The sequence below is a fragment of the Crinia signifera genome, chromosome 3 (assembly GCF_055691185.1).
Source record: "Crinia signifera chromosome 3, ASM5569118v1, whole genome shotgun sequence".
Classification (NCBI taxonomy): Eukaryota; Metazoa; Chordata; class Amphibia; order Anura; family Myobatrachidae; genus Crinia; species Crinia signifera.
The window spans coordinates 195,881,607-195,900,958 of record NC_139219.1 but is presented as its reverse complement, the minus strand read 5'-3'; the positions used below and the strand labels follow the sequence as shown (position 1 = coordinate 195,900,958).

Sequence of the window (19,352 nt, the reverse complement as noted above, 5' to 3'; positions counted from 1 at the left end):
CAGAAACAGAAGAGCAACTACTGTACCATTTTTCTCTACCGTTTCAGAATCCCATGAATCACAATTTTGTTTTCCAAGATGTCATAAAGTAAAATGCTGATACTCCTGGAAAACTCACATGACATCCAAGGGAGTTTGTACATTCAAACACACAGATGAAGCAAGGACACCTACAGTAGCTTTTCAGAGTAACGTAAAATATGAAATTTCATCTTGTGAAGAAATGTTTTTGTAATAAGATAAAAAGTTGGCGAGGCCACATCCATGGGGCTTTTTTTGTTGTTGTGTGGAAGCAGGTACATGATTTCCACTATGAAAAACTGGATATCTGCACCAACTCTATACTTTTAATGCATGTAGTGCCTTCCAAGTGTATTTTGGCAGGGATAATCTTTTCTAAATAAGCTTTGCTTAGTGGAAAAAATATTTAAATGTACAAAGTATGTGATATAGAGAGTCTCTTGTCCCCTTATTCTCATTATTACTTTATTACAAATGAGGCTATACTGTGCAACGTTCTAGGCCAGGTATGTCCAAACTATGGCTCTCCAGCTGTTATAAAACTACATGTCCCATCATGCCTTACCACAGTTTTGCTATTAGGGAAAGCTAAAACTATGGCAAGGCATGCTGGGATGTTTATTTTTACCACAGCTGGAGGGCCACAGTTTGGACATGCCTGTTCTAGGCTAACAAATGTTTTATTGGTGAGGTGAATCTAATACACCTTTTACATTGGCTGAAGTTGACATAATGGAGGGTGGATGTCATCACTAGTGGTGGATCCTAAGCCAGTGCTTGGAAATTAGATCATCTCCCAGTGCCTGATGTTTCATTACCGTGAATGGGTCCCGAATAACATCGACCCTGGTAACCCATTTACACAAGAGATGTGCGGTTCGGATTTGGCTCGGATTTCAAAGTGATATTTTATTGGTTATCCACAACATGTGACAGCCAATAGCTAATAAGATTCAGATTTCAAATCCAAGTAAATCAGAGCCAAATCTGAACCGCACATCTCTAATTTATACTGCACTGCAAGCTAGGTTAAATCCATGTTCAGCCCTGCTCGCTGGTAAGATTGAAATGCCTGGTTGCTTGACCCGGATCATTTTAACTGTGTGCATTTCCACTGCACAATATCCCAGGTTGCTGTGCGTTTATGTGCAATAACCGGGTATATATATATGGTAGTGTTAAAGGGGTAAGTAAATGGAGGTTGCACCGGGATAGTAACATGTCCACTTCTACTGTATGTTTCTGCAAACCTACGCATGTTTCTAATTTACAGGGGTGTCCTAAAAGAGTAAGGCTGCATTATAACGTGCCCTGTGCAGACAATCTAAGTGCATCAAGGTACAAGCAAGGAGTGCTGAACTGCGCATATAGGCCCTTCACTCACAAATTAAAATTGCTTTGGGTGAGTATTTTATTTCTGTGCAGGGAAAATGCTGACTGCTTTATTTTTACACTGCAATATAGATCTCACTTTGACGGAAAAAAAAAAACCCAAATCTAACTCTCTCTGCACAAGTTACATCTGCCCCACCTGCAGTGCACATGGTCTTGTCCATTTGCGAAGGAATTTGCTTTTGCGAGTGAAACAGAATAAGGGCCCAAATGCAGTCAGGTCAAACATTTTTTTTCACATTCACTTGTGCACACAACTGAAAACAGAAACATTTGAGGCAAGTGTCTCTTTCAATGGGGAATGTTTCAAACCTTAGAAATAGGTCAAAATGGAGACACTGTCCAAAACAAACAATCAGTGTCTGTCCTTTATCTAGCACAGTTCATGAAATAACCATTACAAGCTGATTGGTTGTTTGTAAAAATCTTGTAATTATAATTTTTTTATCTACTGTCTTAATATGTTATCAGAATTTGTAAATGAGCAGCAAATCGTTGTTGTGTAACTCGTAGATCACCATGAAACTGACTTGACATTACTGTAACATTTATTCGAAATTTATTATTTACTATATCTGCCAAGCAGGAATAAATACTGTAAATTGCATTTTTCTTGACACATTATTGTGCTTGGTCTTTAATATCTGTCTCCCAGATTAACTTTTACTGTTAAAAGCTGGATGTCATCATTGTATAGAGTCAAGTAAGATTTTAGTGTGGTGTTTCTAATAAAACATATGTTTACCTCTCTTCTGTTTTTATCATGGTTGCATCCAGCTTATTCCTTTGGTGTTATTCCAAATATAACTCCCCCCAATAAAGGAATAAACATCCCATCACTGGAGAAAAGCAAGAATGTGTTGAAGCTAAATGTTCTATTATCAAGACATTATCAGTACATGAGGAGCTGTCAAACATTCAAGTAGTTAGATAGCAAAGATGGATGTAGTCAGCAAAGTACATAGGGTGAGATTTAATAGGATGAGAGATTCATAAAGTGAGAGATTTTGTGAGAAATCTCCAGTTTTTTTAAAGCGGCAATCATTTACACTGCAAAATATCAAACTGGTTTTGCAGTGTAAATGATTGCCACTTTAAAAAAAACTGGAGATTTCTCACAAAATCTCTCACTTTCTGAATCTCTCATCCTATTAAATCTCACCCAAAGTATCTTTTGCACACACAGTCACACACCTGCACACATATAATATATTATATATTAGTTAAATACATTCTCATTATTCAGTTTTCACTCATTGCACACTTGAAAAAATTAGTGCTCACTACACAGAAATCCAGACGCACAGATGTAATGGAAATAAATGTATATAATACCCCTTTCACACCGCACTTGTTCAACGGTATATTGCCGTTTTTTTTTCCCATTTCAAAACGTTTAAGGCTGCAGTGGGAAAGTGCCAGAGTTGATTTACCGGTTAAAGATAACCAGTATTTCAAAACGTTTAAAAAGCAAGTTTCAGAGCTGTTTTTTATGCAGTGAGATTTAGTAAAATAAACAGATTACAGAACTGTGATAGGCTGTCCCCTGCATTCTGCCTTGAAACATGTTCAGGGGATTAAACAGGTTGACGGATGTGAATGGTACTTAAACGGTATTTAAAATGGTAATCTACTGCAATGTGAAGGCTCAGACCCGTTTTAAATACCGTTGAAAGATACTGTTTTTTTAAATGTTTTGGCAGTGTGAAAGCGGTATAAGAAAAAAACGAATAACTTTTGGTCTTGTTTGGCAACAGTACAATCCCATCTCTATCTCTATCTCTCTCTTTACTCTCCCCCCCCCCCCCACCCCATTTGAAATATGAAGTTGCAAGATTTTGTGTTTTGTTTGCTTTATGAATTCAGAAATATAATTGATTTGTATTATGAGGATCAACTAAACAATTGCAATTAAAACAAAGAATTTGTCCACAGCAAGAAAAAAAGTTCTGGAAAGTTTCTGAGAGGATCATATATTATAAGAAAGGATTACAGGAAAAGACAGTTTGGCTAAGGAGAACGTTTTCCAGACTGAGCTTCAAGCTTCTTACAGGTCATTTGTTTTACGTGTAAGGATTAACTCTACAAGTAATTATGTTATGTTGCACTTTATAAATGATTAACAAAGATGTTTTTCTATTTTAAATGCATACATTTTGCAATTATTTGTTCAAAGAAATGCTGTGCTGTCAGGATGATTCCCTTAACTTTGCATAGAATAAAAATTGGATATTTAAATTTTGCAATTTTGAATTGATCATCATGCATGGAAATTTTCATAGACACATTGGCCAGTATTCAATGCTCCCGATTCACCGTTTTTTTTTTTCTTCAGCGAATCGGTTGTTTTCACTCCCTGTGGTGAATCTTTTTCACTGAAAATCTGATTCACCCTATTCAATGTTCACTGCTTGCCGAAAGTGAACAGTGAATGCCGGCCAGTTCTCCGTTTCATGCTCGCTGCAATTCGCTGGTGTATTTCAATGGGGTTTCATTGTGATTCAATGCTAGGATAGCGAACTGCTTTCAGCATGATTTTCGCCATGATTCACAGTTTTGCATTCAACATCTTTTTAAGGTGAACTGGAATGTGTTCTTTTAAAATAAAGTTTTTTTTTTCTTTTTGGTGTAAAGAAATCAGTAATTTTATTATGTGAAGGGGCATGCTATTTGGATTCATGTGCTTGCAGCACATTAATATATATTTACGTATTCACTGCGTATTCATTACGTAATCACTGCACACTGGTCCCACTCATTACATATGCACGAGCGGGACCAGCACAGTGGCTCCCCTCGACCGCATCCCCTGCCAGCTCTCCAGGGGGGGGCAATGTCCAGCGCAGGCAGGGAGGCTTCCATATCCCTGCCTTGCGCCTTCCCCCCAGCTCCCTGCGGCATTCGCCGGGGGTTAAAAACCATTGTCTGGGGCAGCGAGCCCCCGAGGCGTTGAAAAAGGGGATAGGGAGGGCTGGCAGCGAATGCTACAGCCCTCCGGAATGAGGCAAATGTGCAGTGAATCCTAAACAGGATTCGCTGCACATAGCGATTAATCTCATTGAATACTGCCCATTGAGATAATAAGATTTATGAATATATCCATTTGACAATTATGCACACTGCTTTACTTCAAATTATATGAGGCTTTGTGCAGTGGTACAAGTAGAATTTTTTTCTTGGTGGTACTGATAGCCTCCACCAAAAAATGGGCGTGACCATGTGTCATGGGGGGGCGTGGTCACACAAAGCTAGATGAGTGACTAAATGACAATAGTAGCATGGCATCAGGAGACAGGGAATGAGAAACAGGTAATGACTGGGGGTGGGTTGGCTCTTGCTTGGGGGAGAGCCGGGCAGCTTGTGCTTACAATTGTGGAGCCTGCTCTTCATGCTGTCGGCGCCACTGATGGCTGTCAGTGTGACAGGCTAAATCAGCAGTAGCTGGTAGCTGCATACAGCACCAATCATAACGCTGGGTGGGCGGGCTGCAGATGTATTATATTTAGACATATTTCTTACAGGTACTCCGTACCAAACCGTACCCCCTTACTTGCAACCCTGGCTTTGTGGCAAATTTATGAAGAGGTGATGTTGCCCATAGCAACCAATCAGATTCAGTCTATCATTTCTCTATTGCATCCTGAAAAATAATAGACAGAATCTAGTTGATTTGATTGCTATGGGCAAAATCACTTATTTTCATTTTTTGAAGCCTTAGTAAATTGACCTCTTTGTTTCTCCTTCCTCTGGGCAGGCAAAACAAAATCCATCATGGAACAAATTAATCCCCCCCCCCCCCCCCTTATGCTTATATAATGCACTATATAATATAGGAGATAACGGTTTTAAAAACAAATCCTGTAAACCCAAGCATAAAAAAGCCCAAATTCCAATTCTTCCATGATTATTATTTAATGCTCATCTCATATCAATTTGGTCAGTCAAAAAATACCATAACATCTACAAAGTACAAAAGTAATATGTAAAAACTGCTGAGTAATGTAAATCAGTTTATGGGGGGTATTCAATCTCCCCCAACGGGGGAAATAGTGGCGGGGCCCTATTCAATGCTGTCTCTCCTGACAGCATTGAACAGGGATCTCGGCCGAATGTGCCCAACTTTACAAGCAGTTGGCCACGTTCTGCTGAGAACGGACGGTAATTGACGAGCTCCTGACCGCAGCTTGATGATTTCCGACCACAGCTCATGGCCATACCCCCCCTTTTCGGTGCTCGGCAGGTGGGACATTGAATCCCGTCTACTGACGTCGAGCCGGCCGAGAACAGGATCGAGTCACCGCTGTTGGGCTAGCCCGACAGTCCTGTCGCCAGATTGAATACCCCTCTATGACTATGGGTGCAGCAGCCTGCATCCTCCTCCAATAACCTTTAGAAATTGAAGGAAGTGATAGTGATAACTATTACTTCAGAACCAATATCTTCACAGGCACCGCTAGTTATAGCAAGAACTTTCCATGCAAGATCAGTTTTATACAGACATATAAATAAGTAAACAATGCTTTGAAAGGCATTTATGTGGATTATAAATAATTGTGATTATTCATATAGAGCACCTAAAATATTTTATATGTTTTGGCACTGAAAAATTCAAAGCAAGTCATGAAACACGTACCCTTTGCCCTGGTGGCCCCATAGGTCCAGGTGGTCCAGTTACTCCAGGAGACCCCTCAAAATTAAAATAATGAAGAAATTAATTCAGTAACATATATTTGCAGTTATTCAAGCAGTATAATAAGGCTGCATCACATTTGATAGACAAATATACTCTTAATTCTACATTTTAAGATATGAACCCTAAAGGTAAACTGTTCAAATGAACTTCCTCTTGCAGCACTGTTGCAAATAAAGTATTAGTACCACCCCACTGCATTAAAAATAGCTGAAGCTCCTCCTACATGGTTAGAAAAATGTCTTAGGAGGATCTGATATAGACCAAAAAGCTGAACCTGCAGGTATAACAACAATTTCTGGTTGTTATAAATATATTAGTAGTACCAAACTGCATGGCAAATACCACAACTTACCATTCTCCCTGGTAATCCTGGGTCACCTGAATCACCCTTTATTCCTTGACGACCCTAAATAAAGACAAATGTTTGAAAATAATATATGACTTACTATAATCATTATTGGTAGAGCAGTACATGATATATACTGTGCATTTGTTTTTCAAATGTTTAATATTTTATCTATCAGTTTGCAATATAAATGTTTATAAAAAATGCATACTGTGCCAGGCAAACTGGATGTGCCCATTCAATAGAAGACTTGTCTCCCATAGAGAAGGACTAAGTGCCTACTGGAGCATAATCTTATACACAAATAAATGTTATCATCTTTATCTATCGCTGCATAATTATTAACCATCACCAAACCTCTTTACATGGATCATATTTATGACATAAGAACAATCTGTAATAATAGTCTAGTCATTGTTTGAACTTACAGGTTCTCCAGGAATGGAAAGTCCATTAGGTCCTTGAGGTCCAGGAGGCCCTTGTGAACCAGCAGGACCAATTTCCCCACGCTGCCCTGGTGGGCCCTATTAGCAGTAAGAAGAAGAAGAAAAGAAATTAAGTTTAGTTAGTGCCCAATATATACATTTATAATATATAGGTCTATATTTCTTCTATGTGTGACAATTACAAATTTACCATTGTAACATCCCAATAAAAAGGGATAAATGAATACTCCATTGTAAATAATAGAACTTAAAATAGCTTATTTCATTTATGTGAAATACACATTCATTATTCATAGATGGAAAATTAAAACCTTGAACAGCTAAGAAAACTGCATCGGCCCGCTGAATGATAAGTACCCACAGGCAATTAAAGCAACAAAATAATAATCTACAGTATATTTCTGCAATTTCCATGTCACCCACCTGTTTTCACCTGTATAGATCAATCCTTCAGCAAGGCAGCAGTAAAAATACATATTATTTTTAATGATTTGTACAGTAATTCCTTATACCACACAGAGAGGACCAGCACTATGCACAGTGGTCTACAAAGAGGCACCTGGCTGAAGGGGCGTTCTCCCTGCTCTGTTTTGATGTGCACTGTTGCTGCTGCACCTGACAATCTGTATGACAGGCAGCGGCATTAGCAGCGTGAATTTTGGCTCTTTGGTCTCCAGTCCAGACACTGATATCCTGTCCCTCCCAACCTCCCCTCTCCCCCCTGCTGCACAACTACTAAGAAAATTATGTACATAAGCAGCACTACTGCTGTTGGCATTGTGTAAAAGGGACACTATTGTTTGGCATAATATGAATACGGGACACTACAATGTGGTGTAATATGAAGCAGGTCACTTTATTTGGTGTAATATGAATAAGATTGTACTACTGTGTGGTGTAACTTAATTTTGGGGTACTATTGTGTTGCCATGCCCCTTCATTCTAAGACAACACCATTCTAAGACATACACTGTCCCTTTTTTAAGTATGGGAGAGAGGGCACAGTGTATAGTTTGCAGGAAGGTGTCAAACACCATAGCCATAGAGCTTGCCTTGCACATAGAATCATCATGTGTATACATTTTTGTACATTGTCATATTTATGAAACTGCAATAATATTTGATGTGAAAACAGGTACAGATATGACATTTACATGACATTTATAAAGCATATTGTTATTGCAGTTGTGAGGGGGCAGAGGTGGGCAGCAATATTGCACTGTATACTGAACCCACCTATTAATAGTACTTCTTTCATTAGTGTCGCATATAATGAATATATGAGTTTTGACATTTATTTATAACACTGTCAAAACAATATTCCATGCTGTGTAAATGACATTTAAGTATTATATATAGTGCACAAAGCTGGTAATGCAATGTTGCTATTTAGTACTAACACTGTCCCATTTCTCTGCTATCTCTATGCTCCTCTATGCTGTGGGTATGGTATGAGTTTCCGATAGTCGAGATTCTGACGTTGTTTCTCCGACATTGGAATCCAGACTGTCAGGAGTCCGACAAGAGGGTAAGCGCATTCAAGCCCCTTGCAGGCCAGCTGCGCTCGGCTCTGTTGCGGGCTCGGTGGTGAGCAACTCTCGCTACCTACTTTTTTCTCCGTCTACAGGGGTTGTGAATGGGGGTCCTAAATTTAGGATAAACCTATTCACCCTATGTACCTTTGCAGATACTGGTATTTTGTGTACAATGTTATTCATTTAATGAGGGCAATTTGATGTTCTGGCTCTAATGTAATAGGCTGGAGCTGGAATGATCCCAGTGAGATAGTGATTAAGTGTCAATTAATTAAGAGTCAACACCAGTTTGTGCTTATTTCCACATTAAATCTAGAGACTCCTTCAAATTGTAGGCATTACATTTGACCTTTCTTTTCCTGTACATTTGTAAGTATACAGGTTTAAATGAAGCACATACTGTATAGAACAACCATTGCTGTGCCAGAGTCCCCCCTCCCGCACCATGCATGATTTACTGACACTTCTACAAACCCCTACACAAATGTAATCAGTGTCTTCGGCTTGTGCATGTCTTCTTCATGCTTCACATTTATGATCATTTTAGACAACCCTTCCATTTCCCTGTGAGTACCCTGTTACCAGCTTCACAAAACTCATTTATACCAGAAACTATTGTATGTGATCTACTGTATCATAGTGATGTAGGGAGCTGAAGAAAGGGAGGGACCTGATACACTGACTTAAGTAATTGCCATCTCTTCAGTGGAGGAGAGCTCCAGCTGTGGAATTTCTACTGTGTGTCGGATGCCAACTATCCATGAGCAGCTCAGTGTACAAGTTAGGGCATGTACTGTATATGCATTGGGCTGATGGGTTGGGAACTCTGGCGCAAAACTCTTCTGTAACCCCTGCCAAAGGTGGAAGCCCCATTATTTGGTTTATTCATGTCTCTCTCTCTCTGATGATTTAATTTAAATTAGTTTCAATTAAGATATACTGTATTACACTTTTATTATACATAACTTTTTTTTTCACTTACACAATATAATATATAGAAGGTTAAAGGTTACTTACAGGAGGTCCATCTCCACCCCTGTCACCTCTGGGACCTTTGCTGCCAGGCATACCCTAAAATGATATTAATATGAACAGTAGTAACATCAAGTAAGGATCTTTTAACGTCTAATAAAATAATCTTGAGTTCTCAGAGGTTTAAGAGATTTTTTTTTCCCTACGACTTTAAGATATTTGGCAAAAAGCCAATAGAAATTCTTCACAAAAGCACATTCACGTTTCATTACTGCTGCCAATCTTAGTCAATCGGCAGGAGAATTTAGATCAGCATTACTGTATGTATATATGAAGTGGTAAGTGGTAGTGTTTCCACGAGGCAGGCTGCTTTATTTCACAAAGAATGCATCTGAATATAATTCAACAATGGGCATCATTGGAGACATGAAATAAATGATAAAGTACAACAAAAAATATGTATCAATGTATAAAGTAAAAAAAACACATTATTTGGGTTTTTTGTTGGCTGGGTATCTAAGTCAAAATGTATGCTTACAGATGGGCCGGCTGGTCCTGGAGCTCCCACGCTGTCCTGTGCACACGTACATGCATGTGGCAATGCTGGACATTTAGATTCATCTCTCTAAAAAAAACATCAATTCATTAAGGTTTTAAGAAACAGAGCACTTAAATATATATATAAATGTAGATTATGGGAGATCACAGACACACAGATTTGGTGTAATATTTTTAGACTTTATAAATCATCAGTTAGATGTACAATATCAGTGAAGGCTATGTGCAATAATGATATTGCTGTCTTCTTTAATTCAGGCCATTATAATGATTTGATGGAAATGTATTTTCAGTATCAACCATGGGTTAACTTGTAGCCAAGTGACAACCTGTTACAATGATGTCATCATTAAGGGTCTAGTGCACAGTTCTAAATGCTGCAGTCTGATTTGGTTCTAACTATGCGATCACAATGCGTCCGATTAACAATAAAGCCACAGCTTCAGGTCTCCACATAAAAATAGGTCCATCATTATCAAAGCTGATGATGACCAACCACCAGCTGGACATATGGTAAACCAACTTTTTCACTCTGGGACCCCATCAAACAATAAAAATAATGACAGGACCCCAGCAATTTACTGCAGAAGGTCATCACTTCACATGTGTAGGCAGCAAACAGCACATACATGGCAGCATTGTGGAGGCACAACATGATGGGAGGAGTCTAACATAACAGTCAATTCAACAAATTTTTCAGACTCCTTGAATCACTGACGGTCAGCAACATGGAGTCGTGACCCCATGCTAAGAAGGTTGGGACCCACTTTGGGGTCAGGTCCAACAGTTTGAGAACCGCTGCAGTAAACCATAAATATTAAAATTTTATTACTATCTTCCTCTTAAAAATAGACAATTTAAACTTTTCACCTTAAACAAGGGGAGTATGACCCATGACTTATTGGAAGATGTATATGCTATAATCAATACATTAATTATATTTTAGTCTCCGAGTGCCACTGTTTTGTTCCTCTGTGATGTATTTTATATATATTTATTTAAGTATAACTGCCTGTGCCTTGGTGACTTGAAGCGGTATTGCTGTGTACTATACAATATTTTATATAGTGCCGAACAATAAAATTTAAATATCATTCTTAAAAATATGGAATTAATCATTGTAAATTGTTTTATACAACCATTGCCTGTAGACATTATAAAATCCTCCTGTAAAATGTTTCCATGCACTTTAGTGAATGTTACAAAGTAGGTTTTATAAACTTATATGAGGTCATCAGTAAAAATATTCTTCATCACTGAATATAGAGTTTATATTAAGGAGTGTACACACCATGTGTGAAAACGAATCAAGTCACAACTGAGGTCATGACAATCAGGGATGTGTATATAATGTGGGGTATTATCGTTGCTGACACAATATAATGACGTTGTTTACATTTGGCTGACACTTGAGTAATGAATGACGTAAGAGAGAACACATATGGTTTAAAGGACTACTTCTCTAATATATTGTTTTCTATTATTTACAAACTGCCAAAAATATATTTGCTTTTTTAGCTCCTCTTTGTATATCTTAACAGCTTTCTAGAGTCATATGATATCTCAAAAGCTTTTGTGCCTAAGTAAGATTTCTGAATTAATGACATTCAGACTGGCTACTAGTGTACGTACATCTTTTCCTGTGCTAAGTACAGGCGTGCTTGTGTAATCCTCAGGATGATATAAACAGAGTAAACATCAGCCAATGATTTATTAGAAAATGCTACTTAATATCTTTACCAGAAAGTATTGAAGCTTTGACAAAATAATCCTTGTTTTTCAAGTGTCACAATGTGATACACCAGCCTTGCGAAATAATGCACTGATTTATGCAATGTATTACAGTACGCAGTCTTCCTGTCAACTGATTTTTTTTTACCAAGATCACTGGAAATAATGTGATCCCTTGAAACTATTGGCAAGACTTCGTCAGATATATCAAGTATCAGATTAGATGGCCAAAGTGGTTCTAAATTTCCCATCAATTTCTATGATTATGCTATACACACACAATATATATAGAAATATAGATAGATAGATAGATAGATAGATAGATAGATAGATAGATATAAATATCTATATAGATATATATAGGTAGATATATATCTATAAATAATATATAATGCGACAATAACCGGCACTCCCAGCAGGAATCAATTTCTTAAGCCCGGTGCATGTCTTCCATAGCACATGGAATTATATCGCAACTCACCGACTGCACTCATGGGCTCTCTTCAAATAGGAAAACGCTGACTCTGCCTTTTTAGCAATGCTTCAATGATTTTATTTCATTGTCATCAGGTGTACGCCTGATGACAATGAAATAAAATCATTGAAACATTGCTAAAAAGGCAGAGTCAGCGTTTTCCTATTTGAAGAGAGCCCATGAGTGCAGTCGGTGAGTTGCGATATATATATGAAAACATATGCAACTCGCACACTAAACATAGGTTAATATGGTATGGGTGCCGGTGAGTCAGTCTGGAGGAAGGCAAGTTGTGCCGAAACGGATTCGTCGGCTGCTACCACTGCCACACAGCCGTTACAGCCAAAATATAGATGGGTGAATGTATCAATGTCCCACTATTCCTAACAACGCTGTTTATTTTGACTGTTGTCAGGCTGGTGGCCTGAAACCATATTTAATATTGAAGTTTGAATAAATAAGGAACTGTTTTTCACTTTAAAAAGGAGTGCTGCCCCATCTGTACCTCATATATATATATACACTCTGGATAAAGTGTTGCTGGCCGGGAGCCTTCCGAAGTGCAAGCTGCTACAGCTGCGGCAATGTACAGCAGGGGGATGACGGCGGCACCCAGGTCTTACAGACTATTCATTTAAAGTCCTGAGTGCCGCCGTCATCCCCGTCTATCATCCCCCAAGCAAATAGAATGCACTGCAACTCTAGGATAGGTTAGCTTCATGCAATAATATTTGGTCAAGACTTACCATTGAAGCAATATCACAACATCTATCGCGACTCGTCCATGTTACAGTACATACAATGTCAAACATCTGGAGCAGAAACTGGAAAGAAGAAACTTGTTTATTTGTCATGTCATTTGTGTATTTCTTGATCAGACATTTCAGGACATTTGCTTAGCATTCACATTTGAACAGATTACAAATGAACATCTGTAGTCAATTACACAGCATGATGTCATGTCATAAATGAATTTAAGTTCTACTTGTTTGGCAAGGCTCCCCATTATTAAACTGATTGTACTGGTTATAGTTGATGTGACACAAAGACAAGTTTATAAAATCCTCTGTCAATACTATTTGGGAACTGGCGATATTGCCAACATATTCCAAATACTAATTTTGTTCAGAACCTCCATATTTACATAGTGACACATAAGACAATATAGGGGCACATACTGTATAATCATGTATGTACAACAGATGTCCTGAAAATGAAAAGAGATTATAGCCAGTTATCTTAAAAACCACAAAGTCTTAAGTGTCTGTGTTAGCAATACAATGAAAGATGAAAGAAACAGAGCAACACAGTATGCATGGAAATAAGACAGTGCTTTTATTTCAAGGGCTATTCAATTATATCCATAGGCAGTTCTATAATGGTTGCAAAGTGTGCTGAGTACACGGGCCCCAGGTCCAGGGAGCACACACCGCACACACTGAAAACAAAATGTGTTACTTACCTTTCCAGAGTCCTGTGCCGAAGCTGCAGTAGTGGCAAAAGAAAAAATGGCAAAATGGCTACTGTGCATGCGCACTATGATTTTGTATTCAGAACATTGCGGGTGACATGTTTCCGAAGACGCCAGAATCTACTATACCGTGAAGTGGAGGAAGCCCAACAGGAGTCTGCAGACAGGGACCCTCATTTGTTAAAATGCCCCTGATTATAGCCCATTTTCTCTGCCGGAAAAGCTATTGTTTTGGGTCAATAACACTTGGGATTTTCAATGAGTTTCCAGACCCATGTTTTACTGCAGATAAATGGATCTCTAAGGGATGGTTATCAGGGATTTTGCTTTGCATGCCTCAGCATAATCACAAATAAGTGCTGAGCCTTGGGTCTAATTGAACAGTCCCCGGGGATACATTAGCTACAGTAACTTATTGATGTTAACTGGATATCTTAAAGTGCCACTTTTTGCTCCATTGTGGTACATGTACTTAATTTTGCATCCTACTCACTTATAGTATACTAGTCGCTCACTATTAATATGTTGGCACTGCTAATTGCAGTGTTTGGTGTGATTTGGGGATAGGTTTATGCATGGGCATTTATTTATGTTTGCATAAAATGTAAAGTAGCCATTTACAGAAGAAAGAGAGGATGTTTCATACTAATTTGCCAATAGTCAAGCTTCTACAGCACATCCAATAAGAGGCTCTCCAGTTGTTACCTGAAAACCATTCAGAGTTCCGTTGACAGTTTCTTATTGCAGTCATATGAAAGTTACTTACTGGAGCAGATTTTTTGTCACCCTTCATTTTTCCAAGCACTTCATATCCATCTGTAGAAATGTTGCCAGCTTCTTTAATTTCTTTCTCCACCACTTCACTGCAATCAACATATATTCTCACAAACTTCGGGGATACCACAAGATGAACCTGAAAACAATAACAATAGAAACACATGATCATTATTTGTGAATATATATGTACAACATACAGTATATAAGAGATTAGAGGCTACTTAAATTTTTCCAGAATTATCTAATATTAAATTACCAAAGGCTCCCTCAGAATAGTATGAATTTGTTGTATATCCATAAATGATAGATATAAATAAATAGTTGGCTAAGTTTAATTTCAATGTAATGAATCAAAGATATGGTCCCTAATATTATAATATATTATCTTTATTAATACATATTATTTGTGTTAGTTCTTCTGCTAAGGTTCTTCTGCTTAGGTTGTGCATACATTATAGTGAGGGTTTAAGAAAGCCAATTTCCCTGCTAATATACATAAACAATGATTTAGAAATGATATATGCAAAGATTTATAAAATTAATGTTTCTATTTTTTAATACAATTCCTTTATTTATTAACAGTGCTTATATAGCACACACATATTCTGCAGCGCTTTACAGAGAATATTTGAACATTCACATCAGTCCCTGCCCCAGTGGACCTTACAATCTATATTCCCTAATGAATTTTTGTTGGAAGCCAATTAGGGATTCCAATCCTGAGGCATTTTTTCAATCCTGGGATTCCCGGGATTGGCATCCCTAATTGTGTCATGCGTGTCTCATACCCACACCCACACTGGCAGACTCGCACATTTAATTACATTAGCGGGCGGTCGGCCGGGAGTGGAGTTGGTTCGGAGGTGCACGGTGCCTCCAGGCTTGTGCACCTCCTTCTTAGCAGACAGCACAGCAGCCGGAGAATGAAGAGACAGGCCGGAAAGGAGGCAGGCGGGCGGGCGGAGGAGCAGAGTTGGGCAGGCGTGCGAAGGAGAGTGCAAGGGGGCGGCACAGGAGAAGGCTGCATCCGAGTGGGCTGTGTTGCCTGCGCAGCGTGACGTCTACTGTCACACTACACAGGCAGCATGCAGGGGTCAGGATTTGGGAACAGCCGGGCAGCCTCTGCGCGAGTGCTCAGACGCTGCCCGGTATTAGACTGCGCATGCGCAGTCTAATCCCGAAATCCCGGGATTGGATACTCCAATCCCGGGATTGAAATCCCAGACTTTTTAAGGCCAAATCGCGGGATCCCGCAGATTCCGATCCCGGGATTGGCCACCCTAAAGCCAATTAACCTACCAGTATATTTTTGGATTGTTGGAAGAAACCAGAGTAACCGGAGTAAACCAACGCAAGCACAGGGAGAATATACAAACTCTGCAGAGTTAGGGCCATGGTGGGGATCAAACCCATGACCTCAGCGCTGTGAGGCAGTAATGCTAACTATAACACTGTCTGTGCTGCCTACGAATTCCTTTCACACGGTAGTGTTTCTTTAATGCATGCTTAAAAGTAAGCTCACATCTTATCCAAATTATATAAAGACCAATGATCTCTCTCCTAACTGTGTAACTAACACTTTTGTAAGTCTACTCCAACATGTGCTGCTGGCCATCCTTTCTGCTACATGCAGTTAATTATGCAATTAAATAGTTTGAACATGACTTGACTTCAAAATATAAGTAACAACAGATTCAACAACATGTAATTAGCATAGTATGCTTGCCAAAAGAATAGCCTTTCTATATTACTTGTGCAAGCAACTTCAGGGCACATCTATTAACTATTATTATTATTATTATTGCCAGGCGACTGTGTTTTTATCATTATTATTTTATTATTAACAGTTTCTTATATAAAGCACACACATTCCGTAGCGCTTTACAGAGAATATTTGAACATTCACATCAGTCCCTGCCCCAGTGGAGCTTACAATCTATATTCCCTACCACATGTACAGTACACGCACACACAGACATTCTAGGGTTAATATTTGTTGGGAGCCAATTAACCTACCAGTATATTTTTGGATTGTGAGAGGAAACCGGATACCCGGAGGAAACCCACGCAAGTACGGGGAGAAAATACAAACTCAGTTAGGGCCATGGTGGGAATTGAAACCATGACCATTACACCATCTGTACTGCCCTATCATACAGTATGTAAGTTATAAACTAAATACTATACAAGTAACAAGTTCCTAAATCTACATCTGTGTTGTATAGTGGATTATTTGTTAAAAATATTTAATTTAAGACAAAATGGTTGAAAAAAATACACTTCTCTAACATTTGTTTTTATTTTATAATTTGCATTATATATTCTCAGTCCATTTATAATGATATTGCAAATAATATAATTTAAAGCAAATTTAGCCAAAGGCTAAAGCAAGTCAGGTGGGTGGTTGGCTAAAAATATTATCAATAACCAATAATAAATGTTTAGTTAATGAAAATCAAGATTATTTTGTAAATGCACTGACCTAGCTGTTTTTTGGGGTTATCTATCCATAAGCAGTGGCACTGACAGGTATCCTGGGCCCAGGCAATATTAGGGGGCATGGTCAATGTAGGGAGGTGTGGCCTGTACCCTTCCTTCGGTACTACAGCCCTTAAGCGATAGAATATTGATGGCAATAGCGCTCAAATCTGTGAGTGTGTGGAGTATAACATCGATTGTTAAGTCGATGTTGGATAAATGTGACTATGGGGAGCTGCTGCATATTGGGTATGTCCTTAAGGCTATGTTATTTGTATAAAGTACTAGTCCATAATTATTATCATCATTCACCAGTTCCTAATAAAATACTAATATTTACATTTAATAATAATTAATTTAAAACATTGTATTTGTACATTCACATCTTTCTTTTCCTCTGATTACACATCATAAACACTAACTCAAATTCATGAGTCACCATTACATATTACTGATATTTCATTAAAACCTATTTTATTGTCAGCGTTCTTTCTTGTGAGCATAGAATGGAGATCTGTAAATGCAGGCTTCTGATAACATATGCTGCTGGCAGTAACACAAAGTCAAGATCAAATTCCTGCTTCAGTTACCAAAACTATTTTGAAATACTTGGCATGAAGTTCAAATACTTTTTTTTTCCCCACAAGTACTTTGTTAAAAACAGCCTTCAACATTTCCTTGGATAGATATATAGGATATGCATAAACTTTTTTTCATTTAAAGGGTTTTTTAAAGGTAGGTTTGTGGAAACTAAACTTTAATAGGTATAATAAAGACAATATGCAGCACATTACAGGCTTCTGTAGATAACCACAAATTCATTGAGCGTTGATGAGTGTGACATTGCTCTCTGGGGATATATATGGTTTTCTTCCCAAGAAGCCACAGACTAATCCTCCAGGAGACTGATATATCATTTATTTAGTGTTTTGTCACCAACTTCTTAGAACTAAGGATCACATTGTATTTCATCTTATTAGTTACCAAGGAAACAGCCATCACAATATAAAACATTGAGACATATAAAGATCCTCAAATGTTGGCCTCCTATCCATGCTTTGGCTTTCTGTGTGTGTCTAGCCAACCATAACTGGCATGATCTTTCCTGTACTTATGGCATGACTTACACCTACTTTATGACATCAGAACTCACTGACTAAGCAAATATATCATTTATTTCATTTATGGTATAAAGCAGTCTCTGGTTTGAAAAGTAACACTACTATAGGACAAAGAACAGATTATTCCACCTTTATATTTTACAGTAGCGTTATTAAAATACAAAGGTAGTTGTTTATGACAAAGATATAAGATTTTAATTAAAACATATTACTTTAGTGTTCTGTATACTTTGCTTTTCATATATCAAGGCAAACATGGTGGCAAGAGAGGTACATTCTCTACTAAATCAGTTCAAATCAAAATAATTAACTCCTCTAAAGGTGCCCACACGCTAGGAAGATTTATCTTCAGATCTGGCTGGTTGGAACAAAAACATGGTTATGGATGAGTGATGGTTTGTCAGTTTTCCAGCATTTCCAAGCAAATGGTCAACTGTCATTTGCTCTCATCCATAACCATGTTTTTGTTCCAACCAATCTGCGTGTGTATGGCCACCTTGCTGTGACGTGTTGCTGTGGCTGTGCAGTTCCTCACTGAAAAAAAATAAGAACTGCTAATAACAATAGTTGTACACTCGGTAATTTAACATACAGGTGTGTCCCGCTACATTGTTGCTGATTATAATATCGTTCTGTAGCAGGCCAAATATATGTTGGCCCACCCACCACATCCAGGTGACCTTATCATCAGGTGGCTTCAGGCACTAGGCAAGGGATCCCCTCAAGTCAGCACAGGCCAACTGCCATAAGGCATCACATTTTTCTCTATGTTAAATTGCCGAGTTTACTATTATTACTGTAATTAGTAGCAGGGTGAATAAGGTACACACCTGCATGTACTCATGGAAGTGATATATAATACATTTTTATTGGCAAATAGTGTATATACATTGATAGCAGTGAATAAACTGATCAATAGCTAAAATAAATAAAACTCATTGTAGTATAAACTGTAAAAGCTTCATTGGTGAGATCTGAAGACATTAAGTTCATAGTTATATTGTAATAGACACCACGACCACAAGTATAAACTGATACCATGACAGCAGACTTTACTTTTTACAAAATAAGACACACATTCCTAAATTTTGGAAAAACTACAGAAATTGACCATAACTACTGTGTTCCACAATTAAATGTGCAGCCAGTAAACCACAAAAAAATGTACAGAACAGAGGACACTACACCACAAAGAGGAAAGGAAAATATAAATGGTTCAATCAAGTGAATGACTACTACTTCCACAATGGTAAGTGAGATCATGACTTCATGAGAACATGCAAAATAAAGTCAGTTTCTCTTTCAAAGAGAATAATACTTAAATCTTTAGAATGTA

General features: G+C 38.1%; 1 protein-coding gene across 5 annotated transcripts in view; it reads right to left on the bottom strand.

Annotated features, from left to right (window-relative positions):
• COL12A1 (collagen type XII alpha 1 chain) overlaps positions 1 to 19,352 on the bottom strand; it is a 167,054-nt gene that overhangs the window by 23,796 nt on the left and 123,906 nt on the right. For 4 of the 5 annotated variants that reach the window (XM_083177191.1, XM_083177193.1, XM_083177195.1 and 1 more), the window contains 7 exons: positions 14,407 to 14,553; positions 12,916 to 12,993; positions 9,944 to 10,030; positions 9,451 to 9,504; positions 6,881 to 6,976; positions 6,459 to 6,512; positions 6,047 to 6,100 (listed from right to left, as the gene is read on the bottom strand). In XM_083177191.1, the coding sequence (XP_083033317.1) occupies positions 6,047 to 6,100; positions 6,459 to 6,512; positions 6,881 to 6,976; positions 9,451 to 9,504; positions 9,944 to 10,030; positions 12,916 to 12,993; positions 14,407 to 14,553 (570 nt within the window). Of the gene's footprint in view, positions 1 to 6,046; positions 6,101 to 6,458; positions 6,513 to 6,880; positions 6,977 to 7,327; positions 7,347 to 9,450; positions 9,505 to 9,943; positions 10,031 to 12,915; positions 12,994 to 14,406; positions 14,554 to 19,352 lie in introns of those variants that run through there. The other variant, XM_083177194.1, reaches the window with a different exon arrangement.